This window comes from Acomys russatus, chromosome 14, assembly GCF_903995435.1.
Source record: "Acomys russatus chromosome 14, mAcoRus1.1, whole genome shotgun sequence".
Lineage (NCBI taxonomy): Eukaryota > Metazoa > Chordata > Mammalia > Rodentia > Muridae > Acomys > Acomys russatus.
Window position 1 is genome coordinate 10,268,017 of NC_067150.1, and position 16,129 is coordinate 10,284,145.

Genomic DNA, 16,129 nt, shown 5'->3' on the forward strand with positions numbered 1-16,129 from the left:
TTAAGCTTAATTGTTTAGGACTTCAGGAGATGTTTTGGGTCTAAAAATATGTTTTTGGCTTGGTAAAGCAAGTTTTGATACAAAGTGATTTAGGTAAAGAAGTTTGGACTCGCAAAGATAGGATAGATAGGATAATACTTTCTTCAAGGTTGCTAAATACACATTGTGAATGTAATTTAGTATATAGTTTATTAGTTTATAGTATATAGTACATATACTATAGTTTATATAGTATATAGTTTATTGATGGTAGAGGAAAAGTCTTTTATTTAGACAAAAAGGGGGAAATGTTGCAGGATATTTAATCCCAATGTGAACCCTGAGATTGTGAACTGGATCCTGAATCTTCTTCAGTAAAATCAAATGGTTAGCATTTTCACTCATTTTAAACACCAATGTGATGTTCATATTTCTTTATTTTGCAATAATGACTTAACCCACTCTACAACACCCACGACAATATTTAGGAAAAACTCTGGTAACCCCAAGAAGGAAGTTAAATCTCACTTATCCACCAACAAAACACCACACATTGTTTTAGAGTCCAGTTAACTATGATGACAAATCCCCAAATACCACAGTGAGAATTCACACCAAGCACTCGCTTTAAAAAAATACAAGGATACTGTAAGAAAATGGCGGTTGTGGTGGTGGTGGTGGTGGTGGTGTGTTTTAGACACAGGATTTGTTCTGAACTGTTTTAGATCACTTCTTTTTTTTACCTCCTCTCCTCAGCACTTCAAATTAGGCTCAAGCCCTTTTAGGCAGCAAGAGCCTAAGCTTCCGGCAGATTTGTACAAAACGTAGCAACTGCTTTTTGGAGTCTCCATCAAGCCCCGCTATTGGCTGGGTTGTCACAGGTAGAAGAGATTATTGGCTAACTCCAAACTTGGTTCCTTGTGAATGCTTTGTGCCACCAGGAAGGTCAGCTTGTGTGCGTACTGGCATGGTGCAGGGACACTGACTATGCCCTGGGGAGAAAAAGGAGTGATAACAACATTGCAGGGACAACTTGTTTGTCCTTCGAAGTGATTTTTCTTAATTGGAGTTTTTTCACCTAAGGATTGCTTATACAACAGAATGGGTCCTAGATAAATGAGATTAAACTCACCAACATAGGGCAGCTTCAGCCACTGGAAACCTAAGTTCACTGGCAAGATAGGCTGAGGGGGAGGGGGCGTCTCTTCCCTGTGTGCAAGCGGGGAGACATGGCATACAGGCCTACTCTGAGCTTCGTGTTCTAAGGAAGCTAAGAGCTACCCCGGGCCTTGAGCTCTTCACTAACACGCAGGCACACGGGCAGCACATGCCTGTTCTGGCTTCACATTTCTCAGGTGTATGGAACTGACAAGCCAGTGCTATCCTCCATGTCGCCTGAGGTAATAAGTGTCACCAAGTCCTGTGGAGAGGCTTCCTGTGACAGAGTGGGCCCCTCCTATTGCTATCCTCCATGTCGCCTGAGGTAATAAGTGTCTCCAAGTCCTGTGGAGAGGCTTCCTGTGACAGAGTGGGCCCCTCCTGTGGATTTAGGGTATCGTGTGCCCATTCTTCTCTGTGAAGTCACGGGTACGGAGTGGATGGAGGGACAGGGCAAGTCCTGGGAGGTAAGCTTCAGTGCCGCCCTTCCGTGAGCAGCTGTTACTCACCGGCCAGTTGTAGTAGAGATGGCACAGCTTGAAGGTCAGTCTCTGCATGTGGTCAGGTTTCAAGGCATTGTCATCATAGATGACGTTGTAGTGGATGGGACTAACAGTTCCCCGGGTGGCAAGCTGGTTGACCAAGTAGAAGTCATACCTGCAGAGAAACCGTGAGGAGTGGAGAGGAGTCACAAGGCCAGGCCGCACTGAAGCAATGCACGATGGGTGGGTGGGTGCATGTGAAATCAGTCTGTCCGGGATGGGGAGGTTGGGCGGATGCAGAACTTGCTGAGTAAGCTTCAATGCCTGAGTTGGATCCCCCAGCATGCACGTGAATGCAAACCAAGCATCCCAGGTGTGGCTGCATGCCTATACCGAGTCTCAGGACTGGGGAAGCAGGAACCGCCCAGCCAACCCCTGCCCTCCAGGCTGAGAGACCCTGTCTCAAAAAAGAAGGTAGAGAGCAATCAGGAAAACATATGGTATCAAAACTCTGGTTTCCACATGAGCATGCACACTTGTGCACACATGCGTGTGCAAACACACACATGCGTGCGCACGCGCGCGCGCACACACACACACTCAGTATTCCAGTGACACTTGCCACTCAGGACGTGTTGCTTCCGAGTCCACGACTGTGCCGAGTGGGGGGTTCCGTACAGCTCGGCCTGTCTCAGTGAAGAAGCGCAGCAGGCATCGCTTCCTGACCACAACCAAGGACAGTCTGCTGGTCCTGCAACCAAAAGGCAGGAGGTGAGGGCACGGAGGCTGAGCCAAACAACTTGCTTTTTGTTGTTATTGTTTGGTCAGGTTAAAGAAATAGAAATTCATTCTAAAAAAACAAAAAACAAAAAACTGCAAAACAAAGGGAAAAAGTCACTCATGAATCCTCCTGCTCTGACATACAATCATTTTAATTAGGGTCTATTTGGATTTGTAACAAAAAGGGAACCATGCTTTCTGCCTACTTTATGCCATTTCACAGGACAGAAGAATGGCTTAACTTCAATTGTCTTTTCTTTCCTAACTGCAGATGGAACCCAGGGTCTCCTGAGCCAAGTGTTCTGCCACTGATATTCTGAAGCAAGGTCTCACTAAGTTGCCCAGGTTGGAACTGCAAGCCTGTATTACCCAGATTTTCAACTGAATCTTAAGGAAAGATCTTCCAGAATTATTTCTACACTAGACTTGCCCTGTATTAACAATAGTCACCCCATTTCCACCTTCACTGAGAAGCCAAGGAGAACTGTGGTCCCTCCTGCTCCTCAGACAATCATGTAAGGCCCATGTTTAGGTGGGTGGATGGCAGGATGGATGAGCAGACACATGGACAGGGAGGGAAGGAAAAGGAGAGCAAATGCTGACTGGCCGTGGGCTAAGTGTATTTCACAGAAGCAAGGCCAACTGCAGCCGGAAGAAACATTGGGGAGCAGGAGTCAGCAGGAAGCTTCACGCTGAGCAGTTTCTGGCTGGTGCCTGGGCCTTTGGCTATTTGCAACGGGAGTGTGTCCAGACACAGATCTGCACTGCCTACAAATAAGATGATCCCTAAGAATTTGAAGATATCACTTTGAGAGTACGGTTCTTGCTTACTTTCCCATCCCAGGCTTTTCCTTGCATCTGGCCCTCCACCGAATCATTGAAGAAAACTACCCATGGCAACACAGGATCCAGAACTAAGAAATGACTATGGCACTCGCAGCAATGCAATGAGGCTCCCCTGAGCCCTACTCATAACCTTATCTGTGCACTGGTGACTGTATCCAGAGGCTCTGTGTGTGTAACGATTGAGGACTCAAATTTTAAGCCATAGCTCCCCAATCCAGTGGAGTATCAGTTTGTACACAGTGTCTCTGGTATGCTGACCCCTGCTGGCTCTCAGAAAGATGCTTACCTCCCTCTAGGTGCCTTACTCTAGGTCCCTAAGCCTTACAGAACCAGGGTACTTAATGACAACATCTGAAATATACCCCAGTCTCAGGAAAACCCACCCAAGCTGAGAGTGACGCAGAAACACAGCCAAAATTCACTGCCTGCCGAAACTAGAAGAGGCATGCCCACGACTCGCGCAAGCAGGGTGGCAGATGTGTATGCTGTCACGGAAGGGCCAGGGACAGAGAGGGAGCCCAGAATACCTGGCATCTGAGCCGCACTCCGTCACACTGCTCAGCAGCTGTGGGACTTCATATTCCAAAACTGCCTTTAGCTGGCCATCCCCTACACCGTATCGGTAGGCGACTATCCGCGCTGGCAGGTCATGGTTGGACTTGTACCATTTGTTGAGAGCACCTGGAGAATGTGATGTTAACGAGAAAAGAGTCACCGGTCCAGGGCCACCAGAAATAACGGCCCCACGGGTTCCCACGGCCAAATATCTTCGCTATTTCAGACCGCAGAAAGAAATGTCACTTAGTCTGGTGTTGTAGCCACAGTAATAGAAAAATGGCAAAATAGTACCATTCTTTCATCTCTGCTGCTTAAGCAGCCACAAGGGTTTCTGTGGCCCAATGCATTCTTAAATTAAACACACTTCTTTAGCCAAATTTGAAATATTTAAGCGACAAAACAAATTTAGTTCATGCAATAGAGAAATGACTAAAGCTACATTAACACCAATACAGCCTCAAGGCTTTGAATCTGCTCACGACAGACTGGCTGTGTCCTCATTTCCTTCCCTAATGAGAAGAAACATGAAAACACAAGGAAATGACTCTGGCATTCCTCTCAAAACAGCTCCTCGAATTGCCTCTCCATCTTGAGTCTAACTCTCACAGATGGGATGGATCTGGAAACATCTCCACCCACTCTAACTCCAAACTGCCTCAGAGCAGGCACCAGATGACAATTTCTCCATGAGAAAAGACTCGCAGCAGGAGTGGCTAAAGCACTGGCCAGGTTTTTGAAATGAGGAGAAAGTGAGATGCTGCAACTCCCTTTTGTGTATATGCTGTGTATTTATTTCAGGAGAGTTTATTGCCTAGCGGGCTGGGCCTGTGAAGAGGAGAGCTCCCCTCACTTCCTGTCTCTCTTGTCTTGTCTTTACACCACACTTTCTCCTCCAGCAGCCCCCATCCTTGGTGTAAAAGGCTGGTTTGCCATGTGCAGATTTGATGCTGCCTATTATTACCCTCATTTCTCCAGCACAGGCTTCTACTAGCCTCAAATTGCTTGCTAGGGCCACCTGGGTAGCCAGCCACACCGGTTCCTCTGTTGCCTTGTGCTCAGCACACACAACGACGTAAGCACTGCATGGTCTGTTAGCCTGTCAGTGAGCACACAGATGTGTGTGGGGGGGGGGTCTCCAAGTGGGGGAGAGCCCACAGGTTTGGGTGTTTGCTTCTATCAGCCTGTGGGTTCGGGGTGTGGAGAAGCAGTTCCCAGAGCCCGCCCCATCAGATACCCGCCCCATCAGATTCCAACCTGTCATGCAGACTTTTAGGCAATCTGCAATGTCAGCTGCCGACTTCTGAAGGACACAGCGGGAAAACCACCTGAAATAAAGAGAACACGGAAGTGCCACTTAACTTCCAGACACCTGCTGGAAACCCACCTCTAGTAGGTTAGACGCCAGCAGCAAAGGCAGGCCTGCTAACTTTGCCTGTGCCGTCTGTCACGAGCATGCTAACAGGTCTCTTCCTACTTGAACCCATCCTTCAGTGTTGCTATCTGGACTCAAACTCTGACCAGGAAACCCAATAGCTATGTGGCCTTGACATAAACCCATGCTTGAACCTCCCTAGCTATTCCAGGAAAGTTTAAAGGATGGTAGTTAGTATCTCTCAAAGTGACAAGAATAAATTCAATAACGCATGTGAAATATTTGTCGAAGAGTCCCTGGTGCACAGTGAGTGCTAATACAGGCTCATGCCTCGGTTACAACAGACTAAGTTAGCAGATCTTCTGCTTGCAGAATGCTTTAACCCAACCCTAGAGGTAATCCTTCCAGAGTTAAGCTGTCCAGACTTTGAAAAGCAATCTTGATATCTGTTAGGTAAAGGTACATGGATAATGGAAGTCAGGACTTTGTATGTGTTAGGACATGGATATGGAGGGTCCCCTCAAAAGGCCTGTATGGGGCTGGAGAGATGGCTCAGAGGTTAAGAGCCCTGGCTGCTCTTCTAAACGCCCTGAGTTCAATTCCCAGCAACCACATGGTGGCTCACAACCATCTATAGTGAGATCTGGTGTCCTCTTCTGGTGTGCAGGCAGAATACTCAATAAATAATAAATAAATAAAATTTCTTTTAAAAGGCTTGTATGTTGGAGGTCTCCTATTCAGCCCGTGGGGCTATGGAGATGTAAATATCACCAGGGTGCCAACGGTATCCGTTAGGCCACAGAACTGAGTTCGCACTAATAGCTGAATGTGCTGGCAGACAAGAGGCTTTGCTGGAGGCGGGGGGGGGGGCACACCTTCGAGGTGAGTGGCTGTGCCCACCACAGACTCATATTTGGCCTCATCTCAGGCCCAGAGCAATGGGGCCAATTGACCACGGCCGAACATCTCCGCAACTATGACCCAATCAGTATTTCATCCTTTAAGACTTGTTCTCGGGTTTCTTACAGCAACAGGAAGTGGCTAACACAGTTTGCCACCGCTGCGCCACAGTTCCCCAACTATCCGGAATTACAGTCACACTGTTGCAAATGCCTCTGACAAACCAGGAGTCTTCAGTGACTCAAGATGGTACAGCAGGTACTGTCTAAGATGCACTTGGTAAATGAGCTGATCCTCGTAACAGAATCCTACATAATCCGCATGAGTTGTGTCCATGTAAGCACGGTGTTTACTCTTCCTTTATCTTAAAAGTGCAGACACATAGCAAAGGCTAATTTAACGGAGTAAATCAAACAGCTGAGACTGGGAAATGTTTTGGGATTGGCTGCTACGGCCTCAAATTATGTTATTTAATTGTAAATCTTGAAGCAATTCCAAGACAACAATTTAACAAGCACCAGAAGCCTGTTCAAGGCATTTCTAGCTTTGTCTCCGTTTGGCAGCCTTTACCATAGTCCCCACATGAAGCATCTGCAAGAGTTGACAAGAAAAATAGCTGAGTCTACTGAGGCATTCACCGCAGATGGCGGCCATCTTTCTGATACAGTCCCCACAAAAGCCTTAGGACCGTCACTGTCACTCTCCCCATTTTATGGGTAACCATGGGACGTGTGGCCAAATTAAACAATTGTGCCTCAGCTGCAAATGCAAGCAATCTATTTTCAAAGCTGAGGCGCCTTTACCTAATACACGCAGGTGCCTAATTCACACAGACACTTAGGACGCAACAAACAAGGCATGCGGCACTCATGACACACGGAAGTGGCTGGAGTACAAACCATGACTTACTCGCTCCACTGAGTGTGAGAAATGGCTGTGACCTGAGGCTGCCCTTTACTCCAATGGTGCCAGTCACACTGTAATATGTAACTCATAAACGTAACTGCTCTTAAAAATATGAGTAAATAATACAGACTGGTATGTATGTATGTAAGGAAATATGTCAGTGTGCTCTTTAAAATATAATTTAAAATCTGTGGGGGAACAGGTGAGATGTTCAGAAGGTACGGGAGTGCAACACCAAGCCTGCTGACCTGAATTCTATCCTCACGTACAAGGAGAGAACCAGCTGCTGTCTAATACTGCAAGCTGTCTACACACACACACACACACACACACACACACACAAGCACACGAACGCACACATGCACATGCACCACGGCATATATGTCTCCATACAAACATACACACTAATAAAATATTTTTAAAATGTAACAACAATAATGGGGCAGACTTATCAAGGTACTTTCTTCAGTGTTTAAAAATATAACGAAACTCATGCTATACAAGTTTACACTTTATAGCATAGTCTAACAATAAGTTTTAGCATTTATTTATATATATTTTTTTGAGAATTTCATGCCCCATTCTTAGATGAAGAGCTACAGGTAACACATGGCTGCTGATGGTATGTGTGTGTGTGTGTGGGGGGGGTCAATGTTCTTCAAGGATGAGTCCTCAAGAGGTTACCTTGTCCAAAGGTCTCCCATAACCACATATTCATATAAGCAGTCCTAAACCATTAAGGTTAGGAGGGTGAGAAAGAGTTTGGAATACCTGGTGATCCTGGAGTTAATGCTGGCAACAAATCCGACGACCGCCACATCCCTGTTGAGGGCGTCTCTACAGATAGCAATTCCCACCACCATTAGGGACTTCAACTGTTAAATCAAGTCAATCATGATTAAATGGAGTGCATGAACATATTTCTTCCAAACAATGACATTTTAAAAACTCCTGTTATATTTTCCTTTTTTTTGGTTTTTTGTTTGTTTGGGTTTTTTTTTTGTTTTTGTTTTTGTTTTTTGAGACAGGGTTTCCCTCTGTAGCCCTGGCTGTCCTGGACTCACTCTGTAGACCAGGCTGGACTTGAGCTCACAGGGACACACCTGCCTCTGCCTCCTGAGTTCTGGGATTACAGGCGTGCGCCACCAAGCCCGGCTTCTCCAGCTACACTTTCAAGTTAAGCTGTGTGACAAAGAAATGGAGTCCCAGATCGGACCAATGATTAAACCAGAAACCAAGAATGAAAGATGGCAGAAGATAATGATAGACACTTCGCTGGAGAGTCTAGCTGGCCATCAGCCTCCCCAGGAGTGGGCAAGGGGCAGAGGTAGGCAAAGGGGCAGCCGATCCCTTTATCCTCTGCCTGGCTAGAAAGACCTGAGGCTGAACCCCATTCCTGTTTTTCTGACTGAGTACTGAAGAGCCTCACTTAGCTATACGTGAGCACATTCTCAATAGCGGAGGAGGTACAAGGGACAGGCAACACTGCCACTTCTCATTTTCCTCACTTCCTCCCAGGGTGGCATCTGGTGAGTCCCCACCATGGGTGGGTGGTTCAGATAGCAGGCCGTGCTCGCTCAGGATACTAGGCCTCGCAGTGCTGGACACAGGCACAGATAGCGGGCTGTGTTCCCTCTGCGCAGGCACACTCACTGGACACGGGTCAAGGTAGAGGCCGTGGGACAGGGTTTAAAATGGCAGCCAGGAGAACCCAAAATCAGGCCTCCCTCGGGTCATGTGTCCATGAAGAAGCCTGTTGGCAGCTAACCCCTGAGAGGAGGGGTTGTACCTCACCCGCTTTTGGAATCTCTCTGCAATGGCTCCTGTAATGCCACAACCGGGGAGGGGGGAGGGGGGCAGGGGAAGTGAGTATGCAACCACACACCCATCATAAACAGTGGTCCCCAGAGGGTCACAGGTTTACAAGCCCTTTGTATTAGCTAGCAGCTAGAAGCAATCTGGAGCCGAATGAAAGCACGTGCACACCACACCAATTAATTAATAGAAGGAAGATTTGGGCAGCACATTTTCAGGGGATCCAAGGACCCCAACCCCTCCCCCCCCCCAAGACATCAAGGGGCATCTGAGACACTGGGATCACACGACACTAAACTGAACGTGGGCCCTGACTGGTGATGAAAAAGGCAAGTGTGACAGCCCTTACTGGAATCTCCACCGCCCACAGTTCTCCACCAAGCTTGCAGGTCATCTGCATGGCGATCTTGGTGGCCACACTCATCATCATGCCTTGCTTATTCAAGGTCCGGGTCAGCACACACTGGCTCGGGACTGGGCAGTCGGCACTCAAGTACTTTTTAATGGAGTCGTAATAGTTCTTCTGATTAGAAGGCAGGATGCACATCACCTAAGAGCGAGAAGACGACAGCAGATCAAATCCAGCTGCTTACATCTGTGAACAGCTTACGGGCTGCATGAAAGCGGAGATTCTGCACACAGCATCGGCCTCATACTCCCAAGAAGTAAACATAAACACGGCTGTGGATCCCTAAAGTGGCCTTGAGGCCACTAATCACTTAACATGCCCTTTTGCTCAGCCAGTGTCCCTCTGGTTGTACCCACCATGCTGGTGAGTCTGCTACAGAAGTATTCAAGCTGCATGGACACACCCAGGGCTCCTCCTCCTCCCTGTCCTGGACTGGCATTAGTCTCCTCAATGCCCTGCTTGCTATTTCTCTCCTGGTTAGCTGGTCACCCTGTGGCTCTGTAGTGGAGTGACCTCGTTCTTAGGACATTCGTATCTAGTGTAGAGGGCGTCCTGTAATATACCTTCAACGGGTTCCAGAAAATGACAGGACATGTCAGGAACTCTGGATCCTGGGAAAGAACACGCTTGTACATGCTTGCACGTTTCTTTATGGTTTCGCTTTCGTTGAATTTAATGCCCTTAGAGTGAGAATTCTCTTCATTTAAAATAGTAGCCATTGAGTGTGTGTGTGTGTGCATGTGTGTGTGTGTGTGTGTGTGTGTGTGTGTGTGTGTGGTGTGTGTGTGTAGTGTGTGTGGTGTGTGTGTGTGTGTGTGTGTGCGTGTGTGTGTGGTGTGTGTGTGTAGTGTGTGTGTGTGTGTGTGGTGTATGTGTGTGTGTGTGTGTGTGCGTGTGTGTGTGGTGTGTGTGTGTTTAGCCATGTGTATATGGTATGTATTCATGTTTACATGTTTACCTGTATGTGTGCATACCCACGTGTGCCTACTCACGTATATGTATGCACATGCCTATATACATACTCACACTTACCAACTGAACGTCAGGGTCGACATGCAGCTGAATGGCTCGAAGGAATGCTGCTGGTGTTTCATCTACTTTTATGCTACATGAAAAGATTATTTAATTGTTTTTTTAGTAGCAATTGATCATATGGTTTTTTAAAAAAAGGGGGGGGGAAGGCAAGCTCTTCAACAGACCAGTCATTTTAAGAAAAAAATTCTTAGAGAAAAATAAAAACCCCTCAAATCTAACATTGTTTCTCTAATACATGATATGCCAAAATATTCAATAATCACTGTTAGCATGTAAAAATTGGTAAAAGTAGAAATTTTCTCACTTATACAAAATCTCCTTGGTTGACAGTTTTGAAATTCCAAACTGGGTTAAAAGTGAACTTCTGAAATTACAAACCCATAACTTCAAATGTCTGAACTGGAACCGAGATTTCCAAAATGCTTCAGGAATCATTCATAATAACCAAGGTTTTCGACTAATCTATATGAATCACAAAAGGGGTCATGTTTGCTCTTGTGTGGGAGTTTGTTTGGAGCCTGTACTATTTAGCCTTCATCAGCCTATCAGTCAGCAAATATTTGTCAATTCTATAATTAATCAGGGCCAGAGGCTACAGAAATGAGTCCTACAAACAGGCAGTTGCCAATCTAGTCTATACATGAAGTTAAATTATCTGTCCCCCACAGTTGGGGAGAAAGAGAGAAAAGGGAGAAGGGGAGTGGGCTGTCTCAATGTTTAGCTGCCTTTGTAAATGCGTTTGCCCAGCAGGTGGCAGGACTCCCGGCCTCTCCTATTAGCCACATGAAGGACTGCGGACGCTGCGTTAGTAATTCTGTGGGTCTGACTCTTCCCGTGACTTTTCTGATTCTCATACTCCAAGCTCAGACACACTTACTGTCATCAGGCAGACATTCTAGATTAAAGAGGCCAGGCGTGCAAATCTGACAGGCAAATGGATGCTTCATAGGTGAGAAAAAGGAGAATAAAATAAGGCACAAAAAAAAAAAAAAAAAGTCCAAAGGCACACAAGAGCAGGCTTGCTCTCTGAACCCGTGTGACCCAAGGACTGCTCTACCGTAAGCCCAGATCTGCTGAGTGTGACTTCCGCCTTCTCCCCATCCTGCCTTAACTCCCAGCTTAGACACTTGACAGGGGAGAACCAGGCAACTTGTCAGCAGATGGGATGATAAGAGTAGAATTCTAAATATGGTGTAAACTGAGTCTTTGGGAAGAGCGGTGGTTCTGGACAGTACATGTGCTGATGACGTAATTAATTAGTTACTGGTTTTTTTTTGTTTTTTGTTTTAAGGAGTGACTTCGACACGATATAAGCTAAGAGCCTTGATCTTTACAAGTTCATGTGGAACAGGGACAGTTTCATGGCCAAGCGATATTCGGTTTAGAGACTCTATTGTGTCTGTACACATGTAGCCCTTGCTAAATCTTTTGTTTGTTTGTTTTTTGTTTTTGTTTTTTTGTTTTTCAAGACAGGGTTTCTCTGTGTAGCCTTGGCTGTCCTGGACTCACTTTGTAGACCAGGCTGGCCTCGAACTCACAGCGATCCGCCTGCCTCTGCCTCCTGAGTGCTGGGATTAAAGGCATGTGCCACCACCACACGCGCGCAGCTAGCCCTTGCTGAATCTTTATCTTCTTCATTCCTGGCAGCCTGGTGAGTATCTGATGCACAGTAGTTACTCCAGAAATGCTCAAAGCATGCAAGGATGCCCTTGGTTTTTGGTTTGCTGTGGGATTTCAGTTTTTGTCAGAAAGCTATCTAAACACCAATCTTACTGTAACTTTCTGAAGCCTAAAAATCTATCAAGTCAGTCAGGAAAGGCAATGTTTCTTCTGTTTTTGTTTGCTTTTCATTTTTTTTGCCAAAATAGGGTTTCTCTGTGTGTAATACTCTTGGCTGGCCAAGAACTCTCTTTGTAGACCAGACTGACCACTGGGATTAAAGGCATGCGCCCCCATGCCCAGATTGCAATATTTAGTTTTTTATTTGTTTGTTTCTCTGTATACCCTTGGCTGTTGTGGACTTGCAGATGAGGCTGGCCTCAAACCCACAGAGAGCTGCCTGCCTCTGCCTCCCTGAGTCTGGGATCACAGGTGTGAGCTACCACACCCAGCTTCAATGTTTACTTTTTTTTTTTTTTTAAGATTTATTTATTCTGTATACAATTCCTGGCCTTCATGCATGACAGAAGAGGGCATTAGATCACATTATAAATGGTTGTGAGCCACCATGTGGTTTCTGGGAATTGAACTCAAGACCTCTGGAAGAGCAGTCAGTGCTCCTAATCTTTGAGCCATCTCTCCAGCCCCTCAATGTTTACTTTTTAATATCATGTTTGTAATTTTATAAGTAACTGACAAGAAAGGTTAAAAAGCAGAGCTGGCACCACATGAACTTGTTCAGGATATATGTTCAACTGATAGTGAAAGCTTCTAAGGGAATCAAAATTTATAAAACTAAATTTTGCAAAGATAAAATAAAACACATTGTAGGGTTCTCTATGATTTTCTTATTTTTGTCTTCTGTATATGAGTGTTTTGCCTGCATGTATGTCTGAGCACCATATGAGTGCCAGATGCCTTAACAGTCAAGAAAAGGCTATTATTATATCTCCTAGAACTTGAGTTACAGAAGGTTGTGAGCTGCCACGTGGGCACTGAGGATTGAACCTGGGCTTCTGGAAGAGCGGCCGGTATCTGAACTCCTGAGTTGTCTCCTGCCTCTGTATTTTAGTTTTATAAAGCAACTTAATGAATATGAAGTCTAGCTTCTTGTGACTTATTTTTGACATTTCAAGAAATATTACTGATGGCCTGGAGAGATGGTTCAGAAGCTTAGAGGATATATTTTTCCTGCAGAGGATGGGGATTTATTTCCTAGCACTCATACTGGGTAATTCAAAACCACTTTTTAAACTCCAGCTCTGAAGGATCTGAAGGCTCTGCCTCCCATGGACACGCCCACCTCATAGGTGTGCACCTCTACACACAGACATACATGTCATTTTATAAAACAAATCTTTCAAAAAGAAAGATCGTGAAAATGAACGTTTTGTTGATACGCCAGGCATTATTTCCAACTTTGAAGGCAAATTAATACATAAAAACAAACCGCTGTGTACTCACATCTTTGGGTAGCCCACGCCAAATTAATACATAAGAGCAAACCGCTGTGTACTCACATCTTTGGGTAGCCCACGCTAAACCCCATGCCACTGCCAACTCTCCTCAAGCAGCTCAGAAAGGCTTCCATCAAGTCCTCAGCCCTGTTGCAGCATACGATCAACCACCTATTCAAAGGCTGAGAACTCAACACCTTGCAAGCTCGCATATCTTTGGACCAATCGGCAGCAGATGCAGGTTGACACTGAGAGAAACCAAGATGATAAAAGGACTGAGTAAAGTTATTCGGAGAGCGACTCAGGCCATTTGTCACAACAGAACAATTGATGGACAGATGAGCCTCTGTTTTTCATAATAGGACACAGGTTTCCTGGGAGTAGAGGCGTGGGGAGGCATGCGAGCTCTGGTGAGACACGCTGCTGGTGTCTGACTCAGAGATCTCAGCATTTCCTTCTACCTCTAACTGTCTGTCCTTTCTCTTGGACATTTGGGCACGCGGGCTGTCCTTTTTGGATTCCTTAAAGTATTCAACATAACAGCTACTGATGTTGTCAGTGAATTAGGCCTGCAGGAAGGTAAGAATGTTTTAGTGAGAAACAGCCACATGGAGGAGAAATGATGAAACCCATAGCGGCCTCATCATGTGTGCCTTTTTGTGTGCATGTTTGTGTGTGTGTGTTTTCATGTGTGTGCAAAGGCCAGAAATCATAAAGACTAGAAGCCCCAGGAATCCCCCTGCCTTGTCGTCCCAGCACTAGGATTACAGGTTAAGATGCTGCACCGAGCTTTACATGGGGCTGGAGATGTGAATTTGGATCCAACTGAACCATCACCCCAGCACTGAGGCCATTAATGGTACAGAAGCAGCGAGATGCTCCTCACAGTTTTACAGGCCCAAAGACCGGAGGAGCAGAGAGAGGTGCTGAGAGCAAGGGGACAGCGAGGACAAGTTCAGAATGCTAGTAGCTTTGTCACAGCCAAGGGACTTTCTACCAAGCACTGGGTTTTATCCACTGTCACCTGCATTAGGTATATGGCTAGGCTGCAGCTACAGGAGACCTTAACACACAAACAGAAAGGAAGGCTGGCCCGTAAGTGGTTCCACTGGGGACCAAGTTCATTCCCGTGTACAGAGAGCCCTGCCCACTTTCCTCACTGCTGCTGTCTTCCTATGGAGACCATGGCCCAGGACAAAGTGCCCACAGACCTTTAGTTCACCTGGTCCCTAGGGTCTAGCTTTAGAGAAGCATGGGTCAAGAAGCTGATGACACAGCCACTGGCAGTCAAGTGGCCTCTCCATTTTGATGCCCTTCTCACTTCTTCCAACAACTCCTGGATGCAGGATGATTTTTCTCCTTGTATCTCAGCCCACCTCTGCACTGTGTCAAGGGGAAGGTGTCTATGAATCCCTTTCCTTTTATGGGAAACGGGCCAATGCTAGCTGCTAAAGTCACCCCCTCTATCAGAATTTACTTGGGTGATCATGCTTGCTTGTTTGATTTTAGTTGCTTCAGAGTGACAGTGGGTCACAGGCAGCCATGTGTGGCTTGCAGTGGTTTGAATACCAATTACTAACAGTCCTAAATCATGCTCACTGGATGCCACTAACTCCTCACAACCAAACTGACACCAAAGAGCAAACCAAAAGAAACACACAGTCTTAGGACAAAGACAGGGTGGGGGCATGGCCTAACACACATGACAAGCCCATCACCTTGGCGAGTGAACAAACGTACACACAGTCAAGCAGACCCGCTCAAATGAAAAGAGAATGACAGCTCACAGTGTAGTCCTGCAGCAGGATTTTTTCAGAAGGAACAACCCGGCCGTTCAAAGATATCTGGCTTCCAAAATGCAATCCCCAGGTCTCAAGCTCAAGCCGAGCCACTTGGTTCCTGTAAACAGACCCATTTATAAGCACTGCAGTGTCTGCTAAAGGTTTTTAAATATCACGGATACAATAGTGACTTGCTGAATTATCTTTAAGGTTTTGTCTCCTATTTTTCATGATATATATATATATATATATTAAGCAGCTCAAAAATTATGTCAACCACTGTCCCCCAAGAACAGGAAGGAAGGGAGGTTTGCAGAAGGACACAGGGGTTCCAAGGGGTGAGGGGAGCTCGCTGTGAGGCACAGGGGCTCCAAGGAAAGCCCAGCACCAATCTGTACCTTCCCTTCAATACCAGATGACCTTGAGCAAATAGTTACAGCGATTCAAATACCTTGGCTTCCTGACTGGCAAAATGTGCATACGCTTGTAAAGACTAAAACCGGCTGCCCGCAGTTGCCAGTGAAGGGGAGATACCATCCTAGAACAAACTGTAGAGTTTATGTGGAGTTTGTGTATGCAGATTTCTCCTGGGAACCTTTGAGTGTGCTGGCTTGGGGCAGACGGGGACTGCTAAGGATGTAAAGATAGGAACTTAGCTTTATCTTTTAGACAAGACATGGCTGTTGTACCCACTGCAGGGGTAGCTACCTGCACAAGACTGGGCCATCAACATCAATGGGGGAGGGGCTCAGGAGACTTCACTCCTCCTCCCGGAGCTTTGGGCAGCCAATGGCTGTGGGGTAAGGGGGAGTCATATTCCTAAGTGGTATAAGCACTGGTAAATTGTCCCTGCTCAAATAACCCTCCTACTTTTGTAGGCAACCCCAGGTAAATGCGGTGGGACACCAAAAGGGCATGGAAGTGGGACGATGACGAGGTCAGTGGGAGAGGCAAGGACAGCAGGAGGGACTATGATCCAAGTGCATTACACA

At 46.2% G+C, this 16,129-nt stretch overlaps 1 protein-coding gene across 2 annotated transcripts in view; it reads right to left on the reverse strand.

Annotated features, from left to right (window-relative positions):
• Positions 1–767: 767 nt before the first annotated feature.
• Piwil4 (piwi like RNA-mediated gene silencing 4) overlaps positions 768–16,129 on the reverse strand; it is a 40,357-nt gene continuing 24,995 nt past the window's right edge. For both annotated transcript variants that reach the window (XM_051155757.1, XM_051155758.1), the window contains 10 exons: positions 15,144–15,255; positions 13,420–13,604; positions 10,238–10,310; positions 9,146–9,346; positions 7,753–7,856; positions 5,058–5,128; positions 3,773–3,926; positions 2,242–2,370; positions 1,647–1,794; positions 768–971 (listed from right to left, as the gene is read on the reverse strand). In XM_051155757.1, coding sequence (XP_051011714.1) covers positions 855–971; positions 1,647–1,794; positions 2,242–2,370; positions 3,773–3,926; positions 5,058–5,128; positions 7,753–7,856; positions 9,146–9,346; positions 10,238–10,310; positions 13,420–13,604; positions 15,144–15,255 — 1,294 coding nt within the window. In that variant the 3' untranslated portion in view covers positions 768–854. The remainder of the gene's footprint in view (positions 972–1,646; positions 1,795–2,241; positions 2,371–3,772; positions 3,927–5,057; positions 5,129–7,752; positions 7,857–9,145; positions 9,347–10,237; positions 10,311–13,419; positions 13,605–15,143; positions 15,256–16,129) is intronic.